General features: G+C 44.7%; 1 protein-coding gene across 3 annotated transcripts in view; it reads left to right on the top strand.

The window, feature by feature from the left end:
- Positions 1 to 19,156, top strand: part of RYR3 (ryanodine receptor 3) — a gene marked incomplete at its 5' end in the record, with an annotated part of 572,808 nt that overhangs the window by 505,026 nt on the left and 48,626 nt on the right. For 2 of the 3 annotated variants that reach the window (XM_081227519.1, XM_081227520.1), the window contains 6 exons: positions 1,627 to 1,867; positions 8,990 to 9,077; positions 9,173 to 9,265; positions 13,994 to 14,008; positions 16,790 to 16,960; positions 17,688 to 17,747. In XM_081227519.1, coding sequence (XP_081083645.1) covers positions 1,627 to 1,867; positions 8,990 to 9,077; positions 9,173 to 9,265; positions 13,994 to 14,008; positions 16,790 to 16,960; positions 17,688 to 17,747 — 668 coding nt within the window. The remainder of the gene's footprint in view (positions 1 to 1,626; positions 1,868 to 8,989; positions 9,078 to 9,172; positions 9,266 to 13,993; positions 14,009 to 16,789; positions 16,961 to 17,687; positions 17,748 to 19,156) is intronic. The other variant, XM_081227518.1, reaches the window with a different exon arrangement.

Consider the following 19,156-nt stretch of genomic DNA (forward strand, 5'->3'; position numbering starts at 1 on the left):
CAGAAGCTAAAGCAAAGTCATTGCCTTTGATGGACCTGCAGTTTTCATGGACCATAGCTGTTTCACCCCTACAATCTCCTAACCATAAAACCCAGCAGTGGGATCAGTGGTAGCTATTAGCTTCCTGGACAAATGAGTAGATACTCCAAGGAAGAAAATGTCTACCGCCTTCCTGTCTCTGAAATGAACTTCAAATTATAAATACTTTGGGTACTGATGGCTCCTAGACAGTATAGGCCTCTGGGAACATATGAGTAGATAAAGTTGGCATGTTCCTTTCTTACCTATTAGCCCAAGAATATTGTTAACCCTAAGGCAATTTGTTGAGGAGCTCTAATTTCTAAATCTGGATTAAGGGAAGGAAGGTAATGGAAGGATGGACTCCCTTAGCTTCCCCAGAGGTGCAGTGGAAAGATGTCACAGCACACTGATGGGAACTGAACTTGACCTGTTATTTCACAGGTGAACCCAGATCTCATTCAGTTAGGCCACTTCATTCCTGGTGCCTAAACAGAGTCCATTTTAAATAGCAACCTCAAACCACCCATATCTGGAACAGCCATTCCGATTCCAGATCCAAAGCAGAAATGCAGCCCGGTGAAGGCTGGAGTGTGAAATGTGAGCCATCACCGTGTTGTTTCGACCTGTTGGTTAATGCTTCTCAGCAGAGAACTGTTTTCGCCTTCTCTTTCTAAAACAGCCTTATTTATGAAAGCAAAAAATAAGGTAAAGTGAGATTAAGAAGAAAAAGTGCTGGATTATAGGCTGTTTCCAGTTGAAACGCCCTACATGAAAGAAACTTTGAAATACACAAAATACACAATGCACTTTGTGAATGGTTCATGACTCTTGAGAATTTTATTTCACTTATCTTTAAATAATTACTCTGATTCTCATCTTTATTATGGATTAGACCAATAGGATATTCCATTTAAGAAACTCCATGAGACGTAAGTTTTATCTTTCTCTTCAAGAAGGCTGGAATCATAGTCCCAGTTCCCACTGATTGCTTGTTTCTGCTCATTGACTTCTAGTGGCCACCCCAGTCTGCCTCTCAGTTTATTATAGATGATAGTAGTTTCTCTGCTTTTCCCAGGGCCCAGAGGAGTCCCCAGGCAGTAGGTTGGCAGTTCTCAAGTCCTGGGGGCTGAGAACTGTGGTTGGGTCCATATATTTTTAACAAGAGATTTTTCTATAAACCAGAAAATGTAGTATTGAGTGCCTACTCTTGACTCAGCACAGTGTTGGTTATTATGAATAAAATGTTTATAATCTAGCTTGTGAGCCAAAACCAACCTGAATGTACTCTAAAATGAAACAAGATAGTCTGTTATGAAGAGCTCAGAGGTATAGCAAACGCCATACGTGAAGAGTTAAAGGGTGGCAAGGTTTCCCCATGGCCTAGAGAAGCAGAACAGGAATAGAGACCTTCTCCTGTAGCTCCACCCCCACCCCCAGCAACTGAGGCTTCATGAGATGGAAGTGCCAAGCAGAGGATGAAGGAAGGGCAAGTGCCATCCTGAGTTGATGGCTTTTCACAGCCTCACCTTTGAGTATCACTTCTTTCCTTTCATCGATTGTCATAACATGCAAAATGAGGGGGAGGACCTTTGTTTGCAAACACAGTGTATGCCCAGCCAATCATCAGCAAAGCCAGGGCGGACCTGCTAAGAAGCCACTTCATCCCAACCCTGGAGAAGCTGAAGAAGAAGGCTGTGAAGACCGTGCAGGAGGAGGAGCAGCTGAAAGCCGACAGCAGAGGGGACGCCCAGGAGGCAGAGCTCCTCATCCTGGATGAGTTTGCCGTCCTCTGCAGAGACCTCTATGCCTTCTACCCCATGCTGATCCGCTACGTGGACAACAACAGGTACGGAGGAGGCCTAGGCAAGTCCCCAGGATGGAGAGACGGAATTGGGTTTTGTTACCGGTGAGAGAGGGAGGTCACAGCTGCCACCACCAGTGCCCCTCCCCCACAGAATCCCCGGTGTGGGACCTCTGGGCAGGGCTCTCCTTGACCAGTGATTCTGCATGATCAGTGGCATGGCCACCCCTTCCATCTTCACAGGCCACCACAGGGAAGGGGGACTTAGTCAAATAAGGGCAGCAGTGACCCACTTCTGCCCCTCAGCTGCTCTATCACACATTCATTCAACAGACATTACTGACTGGGTGTCAGGCACTGGTGTAGGCATTAGGGGACAAGAGAGAACAAAACAGAAAGAGATGTTGGCCCAGGGAGCTTTCATTCCAGCAGGAGAGTGGGGCAAGCAGACAATAAACAAAACAAATACTTGCATATTTACAATATACTTACTTATATACTTATAGATCTACTTATACACTTTACTTATAATTTACTTATCTAAGTAAATTATACAAGCAAAGTAAAGGGAATTAGGAGTGCCAGGTGTGGCAGTTTTAAAAGAATGTTAACTGAGAAAGCGACATTTGAACACTGACCCGAAGGAGGTGAGGTCGGGAACCGTGCAGGTCTGGGGAAGGGTTATGTTCCCAGGAAAAGGAAACATCTGGTACAAGCCCTGAGGAAGGGGTGTGTGTTGGGATGTTCAGGGCATCACGAGGAAGCCAGTAGAGCTGGAGAAGAGTGAAGGGCCAGGAAAGCAGGAGGAGACGTCCGAGAAGCCATCTTCTCTCCACGGGGCCAGGGCTTCTCCTCCGAGCGAGATGAGCACTTGGTGCAGGTTTGAAGATAAGCTGTGATGTGATCTGACTCAGTCTTTGAACGCTGTGGTGAGGGATCAGGGCAAATAAGGAAGTGAGGAGACCGGCCGAGAGGCTCACGGTGACCCAGTCAAGAGCTGAGGGTGCAGAGCGGACTAGTGGTGCCAGGGCTGGGGCAGAGGATGGGGAGCCCCTGCATCATGGGGCAGGGTTTCCTTACAGAGTCCTGAAAATGTTCTGAAACTAGATAGTGATGGTTGTACTAAATGTTGCTAATGAGTAATTTTATGTTACATATATTTTACCACAATTAAAAAGAAAAAAAAAAAGAGTTGGTGGTGGCTGGGACCAGGCTGGTAGCAATGAAGGTTGACAGAAGATGTCAGATTCTGGGCCTGTTTTAAAGGTAGAGCCCTTGGGACATGCAGATTGGGAATAAGAGAAAAGAGAGGAGTCAAAGATGATTCTGGGCCAATGGAAGGGTGGAGTTCCCAGCAGTTGAGTTGGGGAGGATCGTGGATACAGAAGGTTTTTTAGGGCAAGATCAGGATATCACTTTCAGTCGTGTTAAATTTGAGTTTCCTCTTCAATACAAAAATGAAAATGTTGAGTGGGCAGTTGAATATATGAGTCCAGAGTTCAGGAGGGAGGTCTGGTGTAGACATGAGAATTTGAGAGTCATCTACACGTTGATATGTGGTCTTTGAGCGACATGAGACTGGATGAGATAAATAAAGGCTTGAGAGGGAGAGACAAGAGTTCTAAGGACTGAGCCCATGTGCTCAGGTCAGGCAGAAGAGCAGGAACCCGTGAGTGAGACTGAGAGGGAGCCACCAGTGAGACAGGAGGAAACCAACAGAATGTTGTGTCCTGGATGCCAACTTCACAAGGGATTTCCAGGAGGAAAGAATGATGAATGAAGGTTATTGGTGACCTTGACAAGAGCAGCTTCAATGGAGCGATGGAGATGAAGACCTTTTTGGAGTAGGTTGGAAGAGAATGGGAGAAAAGGACTTGGAGATAGCAGTACAGACAACTTATTCAAGGAGTTTTACTATAATGGGGAACAGAGAAACGGGCTGCTAGCTGGGGGAAGAAGTTGGCTCACAGGCCCAGCCACTCCGCAGCACGTGGGATCCTCCCGGACCAGGGCACGAGCCCGTGTCCCCTGCATCGGCAGACGGACTCTCAACCACTGCGCCACCAGGGAAGCCCAAGAGGAGAGTTTTTAAGATAGAGAAGGTGCTTGGAGGTTTGAGGAGGAAGGAGGCAGGGCCCAGGGAGAGTGGGAGAGCAGGTGGACCAGGGAAGTGGGTGGGCTTGCCGGGCAGCATCCAGGGCCCCACTTGAGGTCTGCGGACGTGAATTTAAAGTGGGACCCATTGGCAAGTCATGTTTTTCTCCAGCCAGTTTGGCTGCCAGGTACAGGCCCAGACTGGGAAGAGAGTTGGATTTAACCAGGGTTGGGGCTTTGCAAAATGAGTGTGACGAAGAAAAATGGGTTAGGGAGTTGAGGGTGTATATTAGAGGGTAATTCTAAAGATTGGCCATGGGATTTAAGCTGGATGAGGGGGAAGTGAAGGCATAGGAGCCTAATGTTCATGAACAGGCAAAGGAACAAAGGACTGTTGGTCCCAGTGGAAGGCAAAGACCAAATAGATGTTTTTATTATATATACCACACCCTCTTAAAGCTTAGAGGCCTCAAATGTAAGTTTGGGAAGGTTTAATTTTAAAATACTCCATTGTAGATACTGAAAAGACCTAGGGATATTGGGGGGAACATTGCTGACTTTTTGAGTGGTATGCCATTCTGTCATGGGCAAGGAATAGGTCTGGATATGCCCATTTTAGCATTTACTTCATAAGGTAAATTGTACTTACTGTTTAAAATATTTACATAAGATTACTTATATTTAGCTTTGCAAAATAAACATCTTACACATACTATATGTGTGTGTGTGTGTGTGTGTGTGTGTGTGTGTGTGAAATTCCTTACCTATCTGTGGGGAATTTTACTCACTGTCTCAAAAGAAATCCTGCTTTCAGGGTCATCATTTTAGTCATTTCTGATAACATAATTATGTTAGCAGGTTAGCGAAGGAATTTGTCAGAGTTTGAGGTGAAAACAGAAATGAAAGTAGAGTAAGGTTGCCCCTGGAATAGCTCTTTAACTGCATTTGTCACTATTGACAATCAAGATGCAAGATAGAGTGTGTTCCACTTACACGTTGTTTGACAGTTGCTAAAAATGGCAATGTCAGAGAGTCTTTGAGATCATCACTAATTCATTCATCCCCACTTTTCAACCCTTTCTTCCCTGAACACCAGGGAGCATTATGGCCATCTGAGCCTCGCTTAGAAATACTTCCTTCCTGTGTGTGTGCCTTTACCTCCTTCAAGTTCTTTCTTCACCCAAAAGAATTGGCTGGCTTGGAAGCACAGGATTGTGGAGTTGGCAGGAATAATAGAGGCCAGCTCATCTTACCTATAACTGGATGAATCAATATCCTCTTCCCTTTTCCTAGCGGTGCATTTCCTGCCTGATTATCCACCACAGTTATGGATGACAGGTACAGCCATACTGTGTGTGCCTTCCCATTCTAGTTTCAGACAGTTAAAGCCATTTTTGTTCAACTCTTTCTCATTCATTTTTTTCTTCCAGTTTTATTGAGATATAATTGACACACAGCCCTCTGTAAGTGTAAGGTATACAACAGAAAGATTCGACTTATATACATCATGAAATGCTTAGAATACGTTTAGTGAACATCCATCACCTCACACAGATACAAAATAAAAGACACGAAAAAGTATTTTTTCCTTGTGATAAGGACTCTTGGGATTTACGCTCTTAACTTTCATGTATAACATACAGTGTTAATTAGATTAATCATGTTGCACCTTACACCTCCTAAGACTTATTTATCTTATAACTGGAAGTTTATATCTTTAACCACCTTCATCCAATTCCCCTTCCCCCCACTCGGAACCATTTTTGAGTTCAGATCTGTATCTCCTATCAGCTCTGATTTTGCTCTCTAGAGCCACACAAAACTACTCCAGTCTTTCTTGTGGCAGCTCTTTAAACATTGAAGAGAGCCATCTTGTCCTGTCCTCCCCTGTTTTCTCTCGTCCTATTAAACCTTTGGACTTCCTTCAGCCCTGTCACAACAGTGTTCCAAGTCTCTTCGACAGCTGAAACAGTCTTCTGAAGAGAAGCTTCTGTGGGTCAGTGTTGAACCTGAAGCTGACCCAGAATGAGCAAGAGCTCCAAGCCTTCTGTGGTCCGAACAGGGCGAATCAGGGCTCCATCTCCTCATGCCGGGAGATTATACGTCAGCATAGGTTCAACAGACCTCTCTACACAAGGCAGCAGCATCTCAGCCTCCTTTCTGGAAATCAGACACACTCTGAACAGAAACGACCAACTTTAAATAGTATGATTTTGGGTGAAAACCCATCTCGCAAACTGTTGAAGGGAATCCAAGTAAATCCTGTGTGGTGACCACCTCAGGCTGTATCCTCTACAAGAGGCTCAGGGACAAGACAGAGATAAGCTCTTACCTCTTAGTCAGACAACAGGACCGTGAATATATACGAACATGGCTTTACTTTCTTTCAAAACCTGATAACTGGCTTTACTTTCTTCGCAAACCTGATAAGTTGTCATTTTGACAATAGCAGTCTAACTCTCCTTTATTCTCCTGCTTTTTGTTTCTGTTTTACCTCTAAACCCAACTGTCTTCCCCACCTACAGCCTTGCATTTCCCAGCTGCCTTTTGGCAGCATGCAGAGCAGATGATCAAAGAAACCCACAGGTCGGTTAAGTACCTCCCAAAGGATCAAATGTCTGAATGTTGAGAAAGGTCTGAGTTGTGTGGAAGGCTGGGAGCAGGGAGGAGAGAGTCTTGTTCCATCATTTGGGGGTAGGAAGTATACGGGCAAGTGGGAGAGGCAAGGTCAGGTTCTTCTGTCCTCCTGCAAATACTGACTTAATCTGGTTTGAGAGGTGCAGAGAGTTTACGTGCCTGGGGGAACACATTTAATGGTGGGTCCATGTGTACCCACCATTCTGAACCTGAAGAAAGAACCTCACTAAAGACAGAGTAAAAATCCGCCTCTTGGGGGCTTCCCTGGTGGCGCAGTGGTTGAGAGTCCGCCTGCCGATGCAGTGGACGTGGGTTCGTGCCCCGGTCCGGGAGGATCCCACGTGCTGCGGAGTGGCTGGGCCCGTGAGCCATGGCCCCTGGGCCTGCGCTTCCAGAGCCTGTGCTCTGCGGGGGTGCGGGGGGGGGCACAGCGGTGAGAGGCCCGCTTACCGTAAAAAAAAAAAATCTGCCTCTTGGAAGAAGGGTGTTGTAAACAAAATTCATTCAGCTGAAACTGCATTCCCATATGAAGACAAAGGTATGCAAAGCCTCTTTCTCCTGTGAGCGAATGTTTACCTGAGATTTTGTTTTCAGTGTTCCTGCGACTCACACCGCCTGTGGCTGTGCTTTTCCTCGGCGGGATAGGATGTGACCCCCTTGCCTCTTCCCACTCAAGGCATAGTGCAAGCCTATAAAGCACATTTAAACCAAAGCGCTACAGAAGGAACAGCTGGCAGTTCTGATAAAACCTGACACTTGAGCCTGAAAAAGCACTCCTGAAAAATCAATATGAAAGAAACCAAAAAGCATTACCAGTCTCAAGCCTCGAGTTTGGATTGCATTTTGCTGTTAGTGACGGATACCTTATAGAGTGGCTTAAATTAGAAGTTAAACCTCACATGTGAAGGAAGTCCAGAGATAGCCATCCATGGCCAGTATGGCCAGTCCTCATTAGAAACCCTCACTCCTCTGTCTTTCTGTCCTTAACATTGGCTTCCATGTTCAAAGTTACTTCAGGTGCAACATGCCAATTAGAGCTTGAGCTGTCATATTTTCATTCCAGAGAGGAAGTAGAAAGGCAAAAGGGCACCTTCAGCTATCTGATCCTTTTTAGAGAGCTTTTCCAGAAGGCTCATCCAACAACTTCCTCTTCCATCTCATTGATCAGAACTTAGTTCCACGGCTGTCCCTCGAGGGGGGCTGGGTAATGTGACCTTCAGCAGGGCACAGTGCCCCCCGGAGTAAAATGGGGGTTTGTGCCTAAGGAAGAAGAGGAGAATGAGTGTTGGGCAGACCACCTGTAGTGTCTGCCTATAAAGGAGAGGCTAGTTGAGGTAGAAAACCAGGAAGATTAGACAAGAATGTCCATGAGGCTGGAACTCAGGGCGGGAAGGAATTGAGGAGATGAGAAAGGAATCCAGAGGTGGTCTTGGCCTCGTGAGTCTTCACCTTTCTTCCTTAGCCTCGTACCTTCCGTGAATGAGCAGAAGGTACAGGCTACTCAGAGCAATTCAGTCTGATGTCCCAGGGCTTAGGGAACTGGCTTTTTGATAGCTATTACCATGCACACAACCAAGGGACATTAGGTTTTTTAGACCATTCATGACAGCCCCAAAGTTTTCTTTAAGAAAGACGATAGACAATTTAATTTCTAATGTGTTACTTTATGTAGTACCCAGCCATTTCAAAATATAATTCAAATGCACAAGACAGGGGCAAGACAACTTTTAGGAAATGACTGAATTCTACTGCAATTTAGCCCTCTTGCTGCCACTGTGAAATTTCTTAACCTAGCCTAGTATTCTTTTTTTAAATGAGTAATGCCTATTTATAGGGAATTTGCAAACCATTTCAAAGGGCATAGGAGATGTTTGGTCTCTGCCTATACACTTTATATAACAGTTAAAAAAAATTATTGTCTTACAGATTTCATTCATAAAAGTGGCTTTGAAAGGAAAACGGGCAAGGCCTGAACTGTTTATAGAGTGCTCACAATTTCAGAGGCTTGACAAGATTAGATGTCATAGTGACCAAGACTGTCCTAGTCTTGCTAGACTTGAGGATTAAAGGAGGCCTGTCCCAAAACTTAGAATGTAACCTTAATCACCTCTTCAGTTTAAAGGACAAAAAAAACCCTTACCTTTGACCATTTTGAAATGTTGATTTCTGACATCTCTTTGCTAAGGGAATACTGGAATCCTTTGGTAAAATGGAAATGATTATTGTAGGTCTTCAAAAATACCTACAACAATTACACGCCTATATCTAAGCATGCAAGGAATATATTGTTATTTAGTCTCTCTGAAGATTGCCTTCTATGGGAATGCAATTTTATCTGAATAAATGTGTGCATCTGATGTCAGTATAATTTTTAGAGTGTGACTCTTTCAATCATTGCTGAATTCCACATGCATATTCATTTATCTTTCACCTCAGATCTAACTGGCTCAAAAGCCCTGATGCTGACTCTGACCAGCTCTTCCGCATGGTGGCAGAGGTCTTCATCCTGTGGTGTAAATCTCACGTAAGCACACACGGGGGCCCTGGATTTAGAGTTGGTGGTGAAAGGTACACCTCAACTTTCTTGTAATGTTTGCTTTTTTATTTCCCCCCACTTAGAACTTCAAGAGGGAAGAGCAAAATTTTGTGATTCAGAACGAAATTAATAATTTGGCATTTTTAACTGGAGACAGCAAAAGCAAGATGTCAAAAGTAAGTCCATAGAAATCAATTCCAAAGACTCTCCAACCTTGACCTAAGCTACATACCTTGGGTGTATGAAGGGATTAGCTCCTACTGCGTTTAGGTCAAACAACAGAAACCAACAGATCCACTGTTCTTTCTTTGAGAATGAGCCAGAAGAAACTGCTCTGAAATAAGCATGGTCATCACATTTTATGAATAAATAGCTGCTTTGTGCATCAGAAAGCTTAAGTTTTAAGACTTGCCTAAGGCATTCGAGAGGTCTCCAAAACAAAAGCTGCTGTTACTTGTTTTAAAGTAGAACTACTTGCTGTGTAGAAAAGCTACAAAAATACATGTGCCTAGAGCCACCTTTTAATTAGCTGTGAGGACATTGCCTTGCTTTGAAGATTTCGTAGACACATATTCTTACAGTGCACTTATTTTCTTCCTATCTTGAACATCTAGTAGCTGCTTTATTCAGCTGTGCTGACCTCTTAATGCCTTCTGTTTATTTTCCACGGGAGTTGCATTCAGAAACCCAAACATTTGTCCATCCCCCTGCAGGGAAATGTTTGAAAGAGGGCGTTCCAAACATCTGTCTGAAAACAGAGTCACCTACAGGGAGGGTGTCGAAGTATTGAATACAGGAGGGGCAGCCGGCCTCCGGGTTCCCCCTGAGTCAGCTCTGCACAGTGAGGTTTTGCTTGGAGAGAATTCTCAGACACACTCCTTTAGGTGTACACACAAAAACAAAGCTTACTTAAATGTGCTGTTTCGTTCCCGGCTGTCGTGGCTTACCTGGACTCTCTTCCCCTGAGAATCGTGCCTGGGTGAGGGTTGACTGTACTGTCACGTATAAGAGACGTGTGACACCTGAGATGTGCATCTCTCTCACTGCTGGTACAGTGCTGCCTCTGAGGACCAGGAAGGTAGAGTGTGCATGGGAACCCCTCAGAAGTGAGAACCAGTTCTGGAAAGATGACAGTCGCGGGTTTGTAGCAAAGCTCTTGGGGCAACCTTCCAAATAACCATTTGGGATAGAAGACCTTTGTATGCAGAGCTGCAGACCAGGGGCCACCAAAAGTGAAAACTTCAACACCCAAAACTTCACCAAGCATGCCTAGCTCTGGTCAGCTGCAATCACTCTGAACTTTCCATCCCTTCCATCTTTAAGCTATGTTGACATTATTAACACTTCTTCCAGCATCCAAAATTTGATTCTCAGAGTTTAGAATCTGGTATGCGCTGTTTAGTAAAGTTTGATAAATAGAACTGTGCACATACAATGTAGAGAGATTAGGTATATATATTCACATTCAAGAGGAATCTTTGCTGCAAAGGAACCTTACTTAAGGTGCATCCTTTTGTGGTTTGGATAATTTTTATTTGATTTTCCAAAGGTTATTTTGCATTTGACTTTTGGCAAACACAGCTGCTCATGTGAGGTACAGGAGGAAGGATATTTTCAGATTTCTGATCCCTGGTTATCTATCCCTAAGTTCCCTCTGAAGGGTCTTCTTACAACCATTACAGTGTCTCATTTGACCCTGTCCACCTGCCGAAAGTCACTGAATCCCAGACAGATTCCTTGCTGCCTTCAACTTGGGGTAGATCTTTTGGCCTTTGATTGAACCAGCTAGCATCCATTGTTATTGTCAGCGGATGGCAAAAAAGCAAAGAAAATGATTCTGATACAAGGATTTGGATCCCAGATGAGCAGAAATGGCAAAGATAATCTCAGCCCTCTGGTGATGAATGGATACTCAGGGTCCTTGGATTTATACTTGGAAAGAGAAGAGGTGACAAAGAATGATGTTTCAAAACTAACCTACTAACAAACTAACCTGAAATTGTTCACTCACATCACTGAATGAGGAAAAGCGTATGTTAGTCTTGTCAGAGGATGAGCATATTCAGAATCTGTGCATCTTTCCTGCTGGTAAGGTTAGTCCATAGGAGCAGATGCTTTCATTTCATTTCCATTGACATTGTATGCCAGTTTTTTTCTGAGATGTGTTGGAGAGGGTCAAAGTTACAGTGTAATGGATGTAAGGACACTCCCTAGATGTTAAATAATATTTGCTGTGCTTCTCAGGGTAACAAATATTCATATTGTTCCTGTGGCCTCAGTTGAGACACAAAGTGTAGTAGCAAACAGGACCAGAGCCTGAAAGGAAGTGAAGTCCCACTCTTGGCCCAGCTGCTCGGTATAGGTATGGCCTTGCATCATTCACTTGACTTCTCAGGGCCCCAGTTTACCAATCTGTAGAATGGGCTTAAGCTTACTGCCTGACTTCTCCCAGCTCTACTAGTAGGCCCTGTTGGAAAGTCAGTTTTAAATGCATCTCTAGAATTGAATAATGTTACATAAATTCAGCACATTATTTCAGACAGAGAGATATCATACTTCCAATAAACAGCAACTCATAGCCATTTCTGGTATTTTTTGGTTGTAGAACTACATATTGTGAGGATGAAGAGGGGGTATTCTCTTTATTATCAGCTGAATCCCCATTGCCTTTGCCTCCCTGAAATTACATGTTCTCTCTACTACCTGATCTGAATGGTCACCTGTGCTTGCTTTTATCTGCACCCCTAATTGAATTCTGGTGTTGTATAAATGAAGTTGGCCTCAGTGCATATGGCAGAGATATGTGCTGGAATGCTGCGTGCCCACACACACTGCACATGCCATTGCAGATGGAAAGGAAGTGGAAAAAATATACAGTGGGCCACACTGTTCTTACTTGATTAATTGAAGGTCAGTTCAAAGATGTGTCCTTTTTTCCAGCAGCTAAAGCACATTTTGGGGGGAGCTCATTGTATTGTATTTTGTTTATATAACACCAGTTTGCAAATACATGTTAGGCAATACATAACTAAGCTGAGCACGGTGTTTTTTGTTTTGTTTTTAAACTCGTTTTGTTTTCTGGAAAAATGGCAGCAACTTCCTCAGAGGGGAATGGTAAGTTAGAATGTGTTTAGCCCAAGAAATGCCAGTTCCTTGACCAAGATTATAAACAATAAAAGAGTTGTGATGCAGCAAATATTAGAGTGCCTCATGTAAAGCCACTCCACCCCATGAGCGTGATTTCAGTGTATTGAAAAGGGGCAGGGAGGAGTTGAGAAGACATCTTTATGCTTGTGCAGGGTATTCAGAATGACATGTGTGACTTTGCTTCTTCTTCCCATCTCCTGAGCTGCTCACTCGCCTCTCTCTCATTCCCTCCACCCCCCCACCTTTTTTCACTTTCATTTGTATTCCCTTTGCCCTTGCACTTGTGTAGTTCAAGTGCTCTCTCTCCCTCTGCCCCCCTCCCCCGTCTCTTCTCTCTCCCCCTTCCTGTTCCCTCGTTCTCTTCTTCTCCCTGTCTTTCCCCCTCCCCCTCCCCCATTCACTTCATCTCTCTGTCTCCCATCCCCTCCCCCTCTTCTCTCTACCATTGCCTCCTCTACCCTTCCCTGTTCTCTTACTGCCCTCCCTCCTCCTTTGGTGCCTCTCTCTCTCTCTTTCTCACTGTCTCACTCTCCTTCTCCCTCTTGCTCTCTGATTCTCAGACTGGCTTCTGGACATCCACCTTTCCCTCTACCATCTAATGTTGGGTTGACTGGTCTCTCCTTCCCTTACCCCCTCAGTGGGGGTGAGCACTTCAGATGGCACAGCTCTGCCCTTGTTCCGAAGCCTCCCCACCGTGTGCTGTCTCAACACAGCACACCACCTACCATGTGCTGTGTCCTCCTCCAACTCCTTTTCCCTTAAGAGTCTCTGTTTTTTTTTAAAGTTCACACATAAGTTGTCTATTTGGTCATAAACTATTGGTGATAAAGTGTGGGGAAATGAAATGATTTTGAAGGTATAGGAATTTCTAGATTTCTGTTTCAGAAATGAAATGATTTTGAAGGTATAGGAATTTCTAGATTTCTGTTTCGGAAATAAAAAGTTTCAGCTAACATTTAAAAGAGGCATAAATAGATCGATGGATAGATAAATACATATATACATACATACATACGTACATACATAAAAGCATTTCCAGCATTAGGGAAATGCGTTGAGTTAACTAATCCTAGCAATATGTGAAGAAAAGAATAAAATTAGAGCCTATAGCGTGTAGGAGCCTTTGACCTAAGGTATATTTAAAGGTCACAGCACAGAAGGGAGATTCCCCATCCTTTGGGCTATGGGGTGATCCTGAACCACCTTGGATATTCCTAGAGTACATGTTTTAGAAACTTTTTTTAGGGGAAGCACATACATGGCCCCTTAGTTCAGGTCTCCCTACTCTTTTTGTAACCACAGATCTTCTGGAGGTGATAATGTGGTGGGTGGAAGGAAAAAAGAAAATTGGGGTCTTTGGTTACATGACAGATTGTCTGCATCCCACCCAGGTGCCAGGAGGGAGGTGGGAGGAGGGGAAGGCATGAGATCTAAGAGTTCACTTGGGTGGCCAGATCTGAAGACCACCAGGGTCTGAGGGTCACACACTCTGGAAGGCTGGTCTCTGATGACCTTGCCCCAGGGATGCACTGCTTGGTCTGGGTGTAAGTCCTTTTGATCCAGTTAACCTCCATCCTAACCTCCCACCCGCTCTTCATGCTGTGCTCAACCGGCTTCCAGAGCCGTTGGTTTTCTATTGTGTTGGCAGAGGAATGGGGGTGAAAGAGCTGTGACTAACATGTGGTGCCTTGTGTCTTGGACCCCTGCTTTCACTGACTGACTTCTCCTTGTTTCTTTTCTCTTGTCTTTCCACACAGGCCATGCAAGTAAAGGTACAGGTCAAATGCATGACGTGTCTTTTCTGTCCTAGTATTAGAGGTGCCAGACTCTGGCCACCCTCTGCACTGTGATCACCATGGGGGTGGTACAGAATGGATTTTCCCACCTGGAGGTCCCCCGGGTCTGCTTCAGGGAAGACAACTGCCTGTCAAAGAGTGAATGTAGGCCCTACCCACCCTTGGAATGGGGAAGCCGGGGAAGCCAACCAAGCCTCGCCCTATCCGAGGTCTCCTTGCTATCTCTGCTCCCTTCCCCAGCCGCCCACTCTGCAGCCAGCATACTTACAGATAGGGACGCTGACTGGGACTGAGAGCTCGGGAGACTCACTCCTCTTATCTGCTGTTAGTGATCCCAGCCCTTCCACACTATACATGTCTGCCTCTTGTGCAAGGCTCCTATGAGTCAAAGAGGGTTTTCCAAGGACTAAAGTCAAGGATTTGGAATCAGCAGCAAGGACTGGAAATAGCCATGAGTTTTTGCATAAAATGTGCACACAGTGGAATAAACCCTAGGACAATTTTCTAGTAACCTATACAGGTTATTGCTTAGAAATATTTCTCTGTGCCTCCATCGATGCATGTCTGCTGCCACTTGTCCCAAGCCCTCTGCACTCAGGTCTGTAGCAGAGACAGGGAGATGTGCAGGAACCAGGTCATGTGTAGCTCTTAGTTAGAAAAGGAAAATGGAGCCATGGCCAGGTAGATGTCGGTCTGGATATTGGCCCAGACTCTTAACTGCTGTGTGACCTTGGAAAAATCACTTAACTGCTCTGAACATCATGTTCCCCTTTATAAAATTGACTGGGTATCTCAGCCTTGTTGGGAGGATTAGAATTGCTTTATTTAAGTAGCAGGCACGTTGGAGCCACATCATATATTTAGCATTTGTAGTTAGAACAACATGAGATTGGCCAAATAAAATGGTGAGCAAGAAATTATTTAAATTGTGTATCAAATCCACAGAGTTCTACTTTGCATATTTCCTTGATGGTACACTGCATGTTACTATTAACCTCTTACATTTATATGTAATGTATATGTAACAATACCTCATAATTTATATTCACAAAACTGGGTTCTATCTTCTATGGACAATCTGAGGATAGAACCTCACAAATTACCCTTACAATTTTCAAGGGTAATTTAGACTTTAAATGAGTTCTGCATTAGGCACAACCTTTAGAATTCTCTGCCTGATAGAACATCTAAGGAACCCAGCAAGCACTCGGTAAATGATAGAGCTCTTGAGGTCTTTGTGTAAATCAGCTCTCCACTGTGTGTCTAGAACATAAGACACTTTGTATCTTGCCTGTCTGCCTCAAATCCCCCTCCCTCCTCATGTTTCTCACTGCCACCTCCCACTGCTGTCCTGGATCTGGCCTGTTGTTTTGGAGCACCAGGCACAAGTAGAACTGTCTGGCAGTATTTGGTCAGACTGGGTTTTGCTGGCCAGGGATTTCACTGTGGTTTCTGTGGTGTAACCACCCGAACGTTTAGCCACCACAAGCTGGGTAAAAGAAGTTGCCACTATTTTAAGAGTGTCTATTAATAATTATGAACTTCCTTCATACTTTGGGAAGTAATTTAAAGAGATCAGCCCCAAGACAGTGTTAATTCTGACCATACTTAATCTTCTCTCAGAAAGCCAATCCTTCATAAAACAAATTCTGTTCCAGCCCAGGGCCCCAGGTCTTACAAGCCAGTTCCAGAGGAGGCATCTGGCCTCTTCTCTGCTCCCAGAGCCTTATGTGTTTGGGTTGTTGTGAACCACAGCGTGACCACCTGGATGCTGCAAACACTTGAAGGCACCTCATAAAGCAAAAGCTTCAATGAGCCCCTATTCTCCCCTGTCATGGTCCCTGACTTCATTCTCTGCCTCTGGCCACCCAGCCCTTCCTCACTTCCAGCAAGAGCCCCCTCAGCTGAGGCTGAGTCCAGCAAATGACGTACCACATGGGCAGCTTGGCTCTTTTGGAACCTGACTCAGGAAAATCGGGTCACCACAGAGCCTTGTTTTGTTGAGCCCACCCATACCCACCTCGTGTTGTGGGTGCAGAGGGTCCTCAGTTGGTTGCCTGGGGCTGCCATAGCCTAGTGCATTGGCCTCTTCTCTCAAACCTCCCACTTCATTGGATGAACGCTCCCAGAAAGGGGTGAGAAAGTGTAACCAAAAGAGGGCAGGCTCCCCCAGACTTGGGGCGTTCCCTCCTCGCTTGTCTGCACTGTTTCTCCTAACTCTGCCCCAGCCAGATCCCAAAGCAGCCCTACCTACTTGGGGGTTCCCCTTTTCCTGCAGGACCGTGTGCTGCCTTGAACGGAGGCTGAGTGGGATGCAGGTGCTCCAAAAGGCTCGCTTCAGCCCGGGCCACGAGCAGTTGTTTTAGGGTAGATGCTCTTTCACTTGTTTACTGCCGCCCAGCATCAGGATTCTCAGTTCTTTTCTGCATTTTGTCAGTTATCGAATCATTCTTTTAGTAGAAACACCAGTTTGTTCGTACTGCCCAGATGTCAGCGAACAGAGACCGTGGGTGTCCGTGGTGTGTGTCTGGTCACGTGGTTCCGTGAGCATGCGCATAAGGAGAGGGCTCAGGGTCAGAGCCGGTCTTGAAGGGCCACCTGGTTGTCTTTGTTTCATATGCTCCTTTACTGTCCTCTGAAATGTTTAATAGAAAGGCCCACCCTGTACTGATGGGGCCACAGGAGGCAGGCTGCCTCCAAGGTGAGGCGGTGCCTTTCAGAGTCACTGAGCCCGTTTGTTTCAACCTCATCTCCTAGTCTGGAGGACAGGACCAGGAGCGGAAGAAGACGAAGCGGAGGGGAGACTTGTATTCCATCCAGACCTCCCTCATCGTGGCTGCACTCAAGAAAATGCTGCCCATTGGTTTGAATATGTGCACCCCAGGCGATCAGGAGCTGATCTCCCTCGCAAAATCACGGTACAGCTATGTAAGTTGCCCATCTGCTTTGGCGGAGCATGTAATACAGGAGGTGGTGATCAGTGCTCAGCCCCTAAAGGGTTTGTCCTTCTTCCCCGGAGACCAATGGACACAGAGGTGCTAAGGTGCACAGAGACAACACGCCATCATCTTTTTTTTTTTTTTCATTTACCATTTATATATATATCTTTTAAATTTTATTTTATTGTATTTTATTCTTGGCCCCGTTGAGTCTTTGTTGCCACACACGGGCTTTCTCTAGTTGTGGCGAGTGGGGGCTACTCTTCGTTTCGGTGTGTGGGCTTCTCATTGTGGTGGCTTCTCTTGTTGTGGAGCATGGAATCTAGGCGCATGGGCTTCAGTAGTTGTGACACGCGGGTTCAGTAGTTGTGGCTCGTGGGCTCTAGAGCACAGGCTCAGTAGTTGTGGCGCATGGGCTTAGTTGCTTTGCAGCATGGGGGATCTTCCTGGACCAGGGCTCAAACCCGTGTCCCCTGCATAGGCAGGTGGATTCTTAACCACTGCGCCACCAGGGAAGTCCCAACACCCCATCGTCTTTACAGCTGAGTTGGGAGTCAGCGCATGCCCTTTGGGATGAGTCTTTGTCATTTCTATTCTTTTGTCCTCGTAATAAAGATCGCAGCAAAACTGTCCATTGGCCCTCAGTGCATCCTTGCGCCCTGCTTTATATTTCCATATTGACCGGTAGGAATAAAATTCAACATCTCTTTCCACAGAAGGACACAGACGAAGAGGTGAAGGAACATCTGTGGAATAACTTGCACTTGCAGGAAAAGGTGATGCAGCAGGAAGACAATGAGAACTCACACAGGCTTCCTTCTGGCTGCAGGGTGCCACACACCCACTTAGTTTACTCATGTTTTTTTAAATGTGTTCTAAAAACAGTCTCAGAGTACTTGTGCTTAATTGGTAGAACTAACTCTCTGCCCTGAATTTTTCATTTTTTGGCTCTTAATTTTTGTTCTTTCCTTTGCCGTTGCAGAGAGGCCCAGTAAAACATGTCTTCCCACCTCCCACTGTGTGAGCATCGAGCCATAGCAGGGGGGTTAGATTAGGTCTCATAATTTACTGACTGTGAGGTTTGTTAAAGAGGGGAACAGACACCTGGGGGATGTTTTAGTACTTCCAGCTCTAGAGATTTGTAAACAAAGTAACTTTGTACCTGAGTTGATATAACCCAAAAAAACAAAATCAAGACCAATTTTGATTTTAAGGCTATTTCAGATTTTTCCAAGCCTGCACATCTGAACAACTCTTTCCTCAGATACATTATATTATGCTCTAAGATGGAAGATTAAAGTGACACAAATAGCCTCTCCTTTCTATCCCAAATATGTAGGAATGGTGGGTAAAATATACTACAAAAAAGTTAGTAAAAAGAAATTCCAAGTGCCAGAAAAAAGAAGGTGCTCTAAATCATAGTAATGAAGAGAAGATGATGCAGTTGGGAAAACTCACAGAGCTCTCCTGACCAGATATATATATTATAGGGGCTGGGGGTTTTAGTAACCTGGAACGGGAGTGTGGGGCCTAACTTCCTATGCCGTGCATGAATGTAGAGCAAGAAACGTACATAAAACTGGCCTTGAACCAGTGAAACCCATGAATCTTCTGTAAAAACAGCCATGAAACCACTTAGAGAGTGTCTACCTGCTAGAATATGGGCTGAGATGCCAGTCAACAAAACTCCTCCTGAATACAAGCTCATAAAAATACAGTGTGAAAGGAAATCCACCACCATTAGAGAGTCAGAAAATGCAAAAAAATGAAGAATTCAAGCCTAAGGAACTACAGAAAGGAAATTTTAAAGTATGGTTGAAATATTTAAAGAGATTATTTTTAAAAAAGGAGAGGGGAGGTGGCACTGAAAAAGACCTCACAGTGATTTTTTAAAATTAAAAATAATCATTGAAATTAAAAATTTAAGTTATAGGTTAAAAATATAGTAGATACAGCTGAAAAGAGAATTTATGAATTGGAAGCTTGATTTAAGGAAATCGTAAGGCAGCGCAGAGAGAAAGGAGTGGAAAATATGACAGAAGGGTTAAGAGACATATAGGCTAGAATGAGAAGTTCCTACAGAGCATCCACATTGTTCCAGAAAAAGATAATAGAGAAAATGACACAGGAATTAATAGAAAAGACTCTTGAATACTGTGGAACCATGCTAGGAGTAAAAGGCCTT

The sequence above is a fragment of the Mesoplodon bidens genome, assembly GCF_964165515.1.
Source record: "Mesoplodon bidens genome assembly, chromosome: 3".
NCBI lineage: Eukaryota > Metazoa > Chordata > Mammalia > Artiodactyla > Ziphiidae > Mesoplodon > Mesoplodon bidens.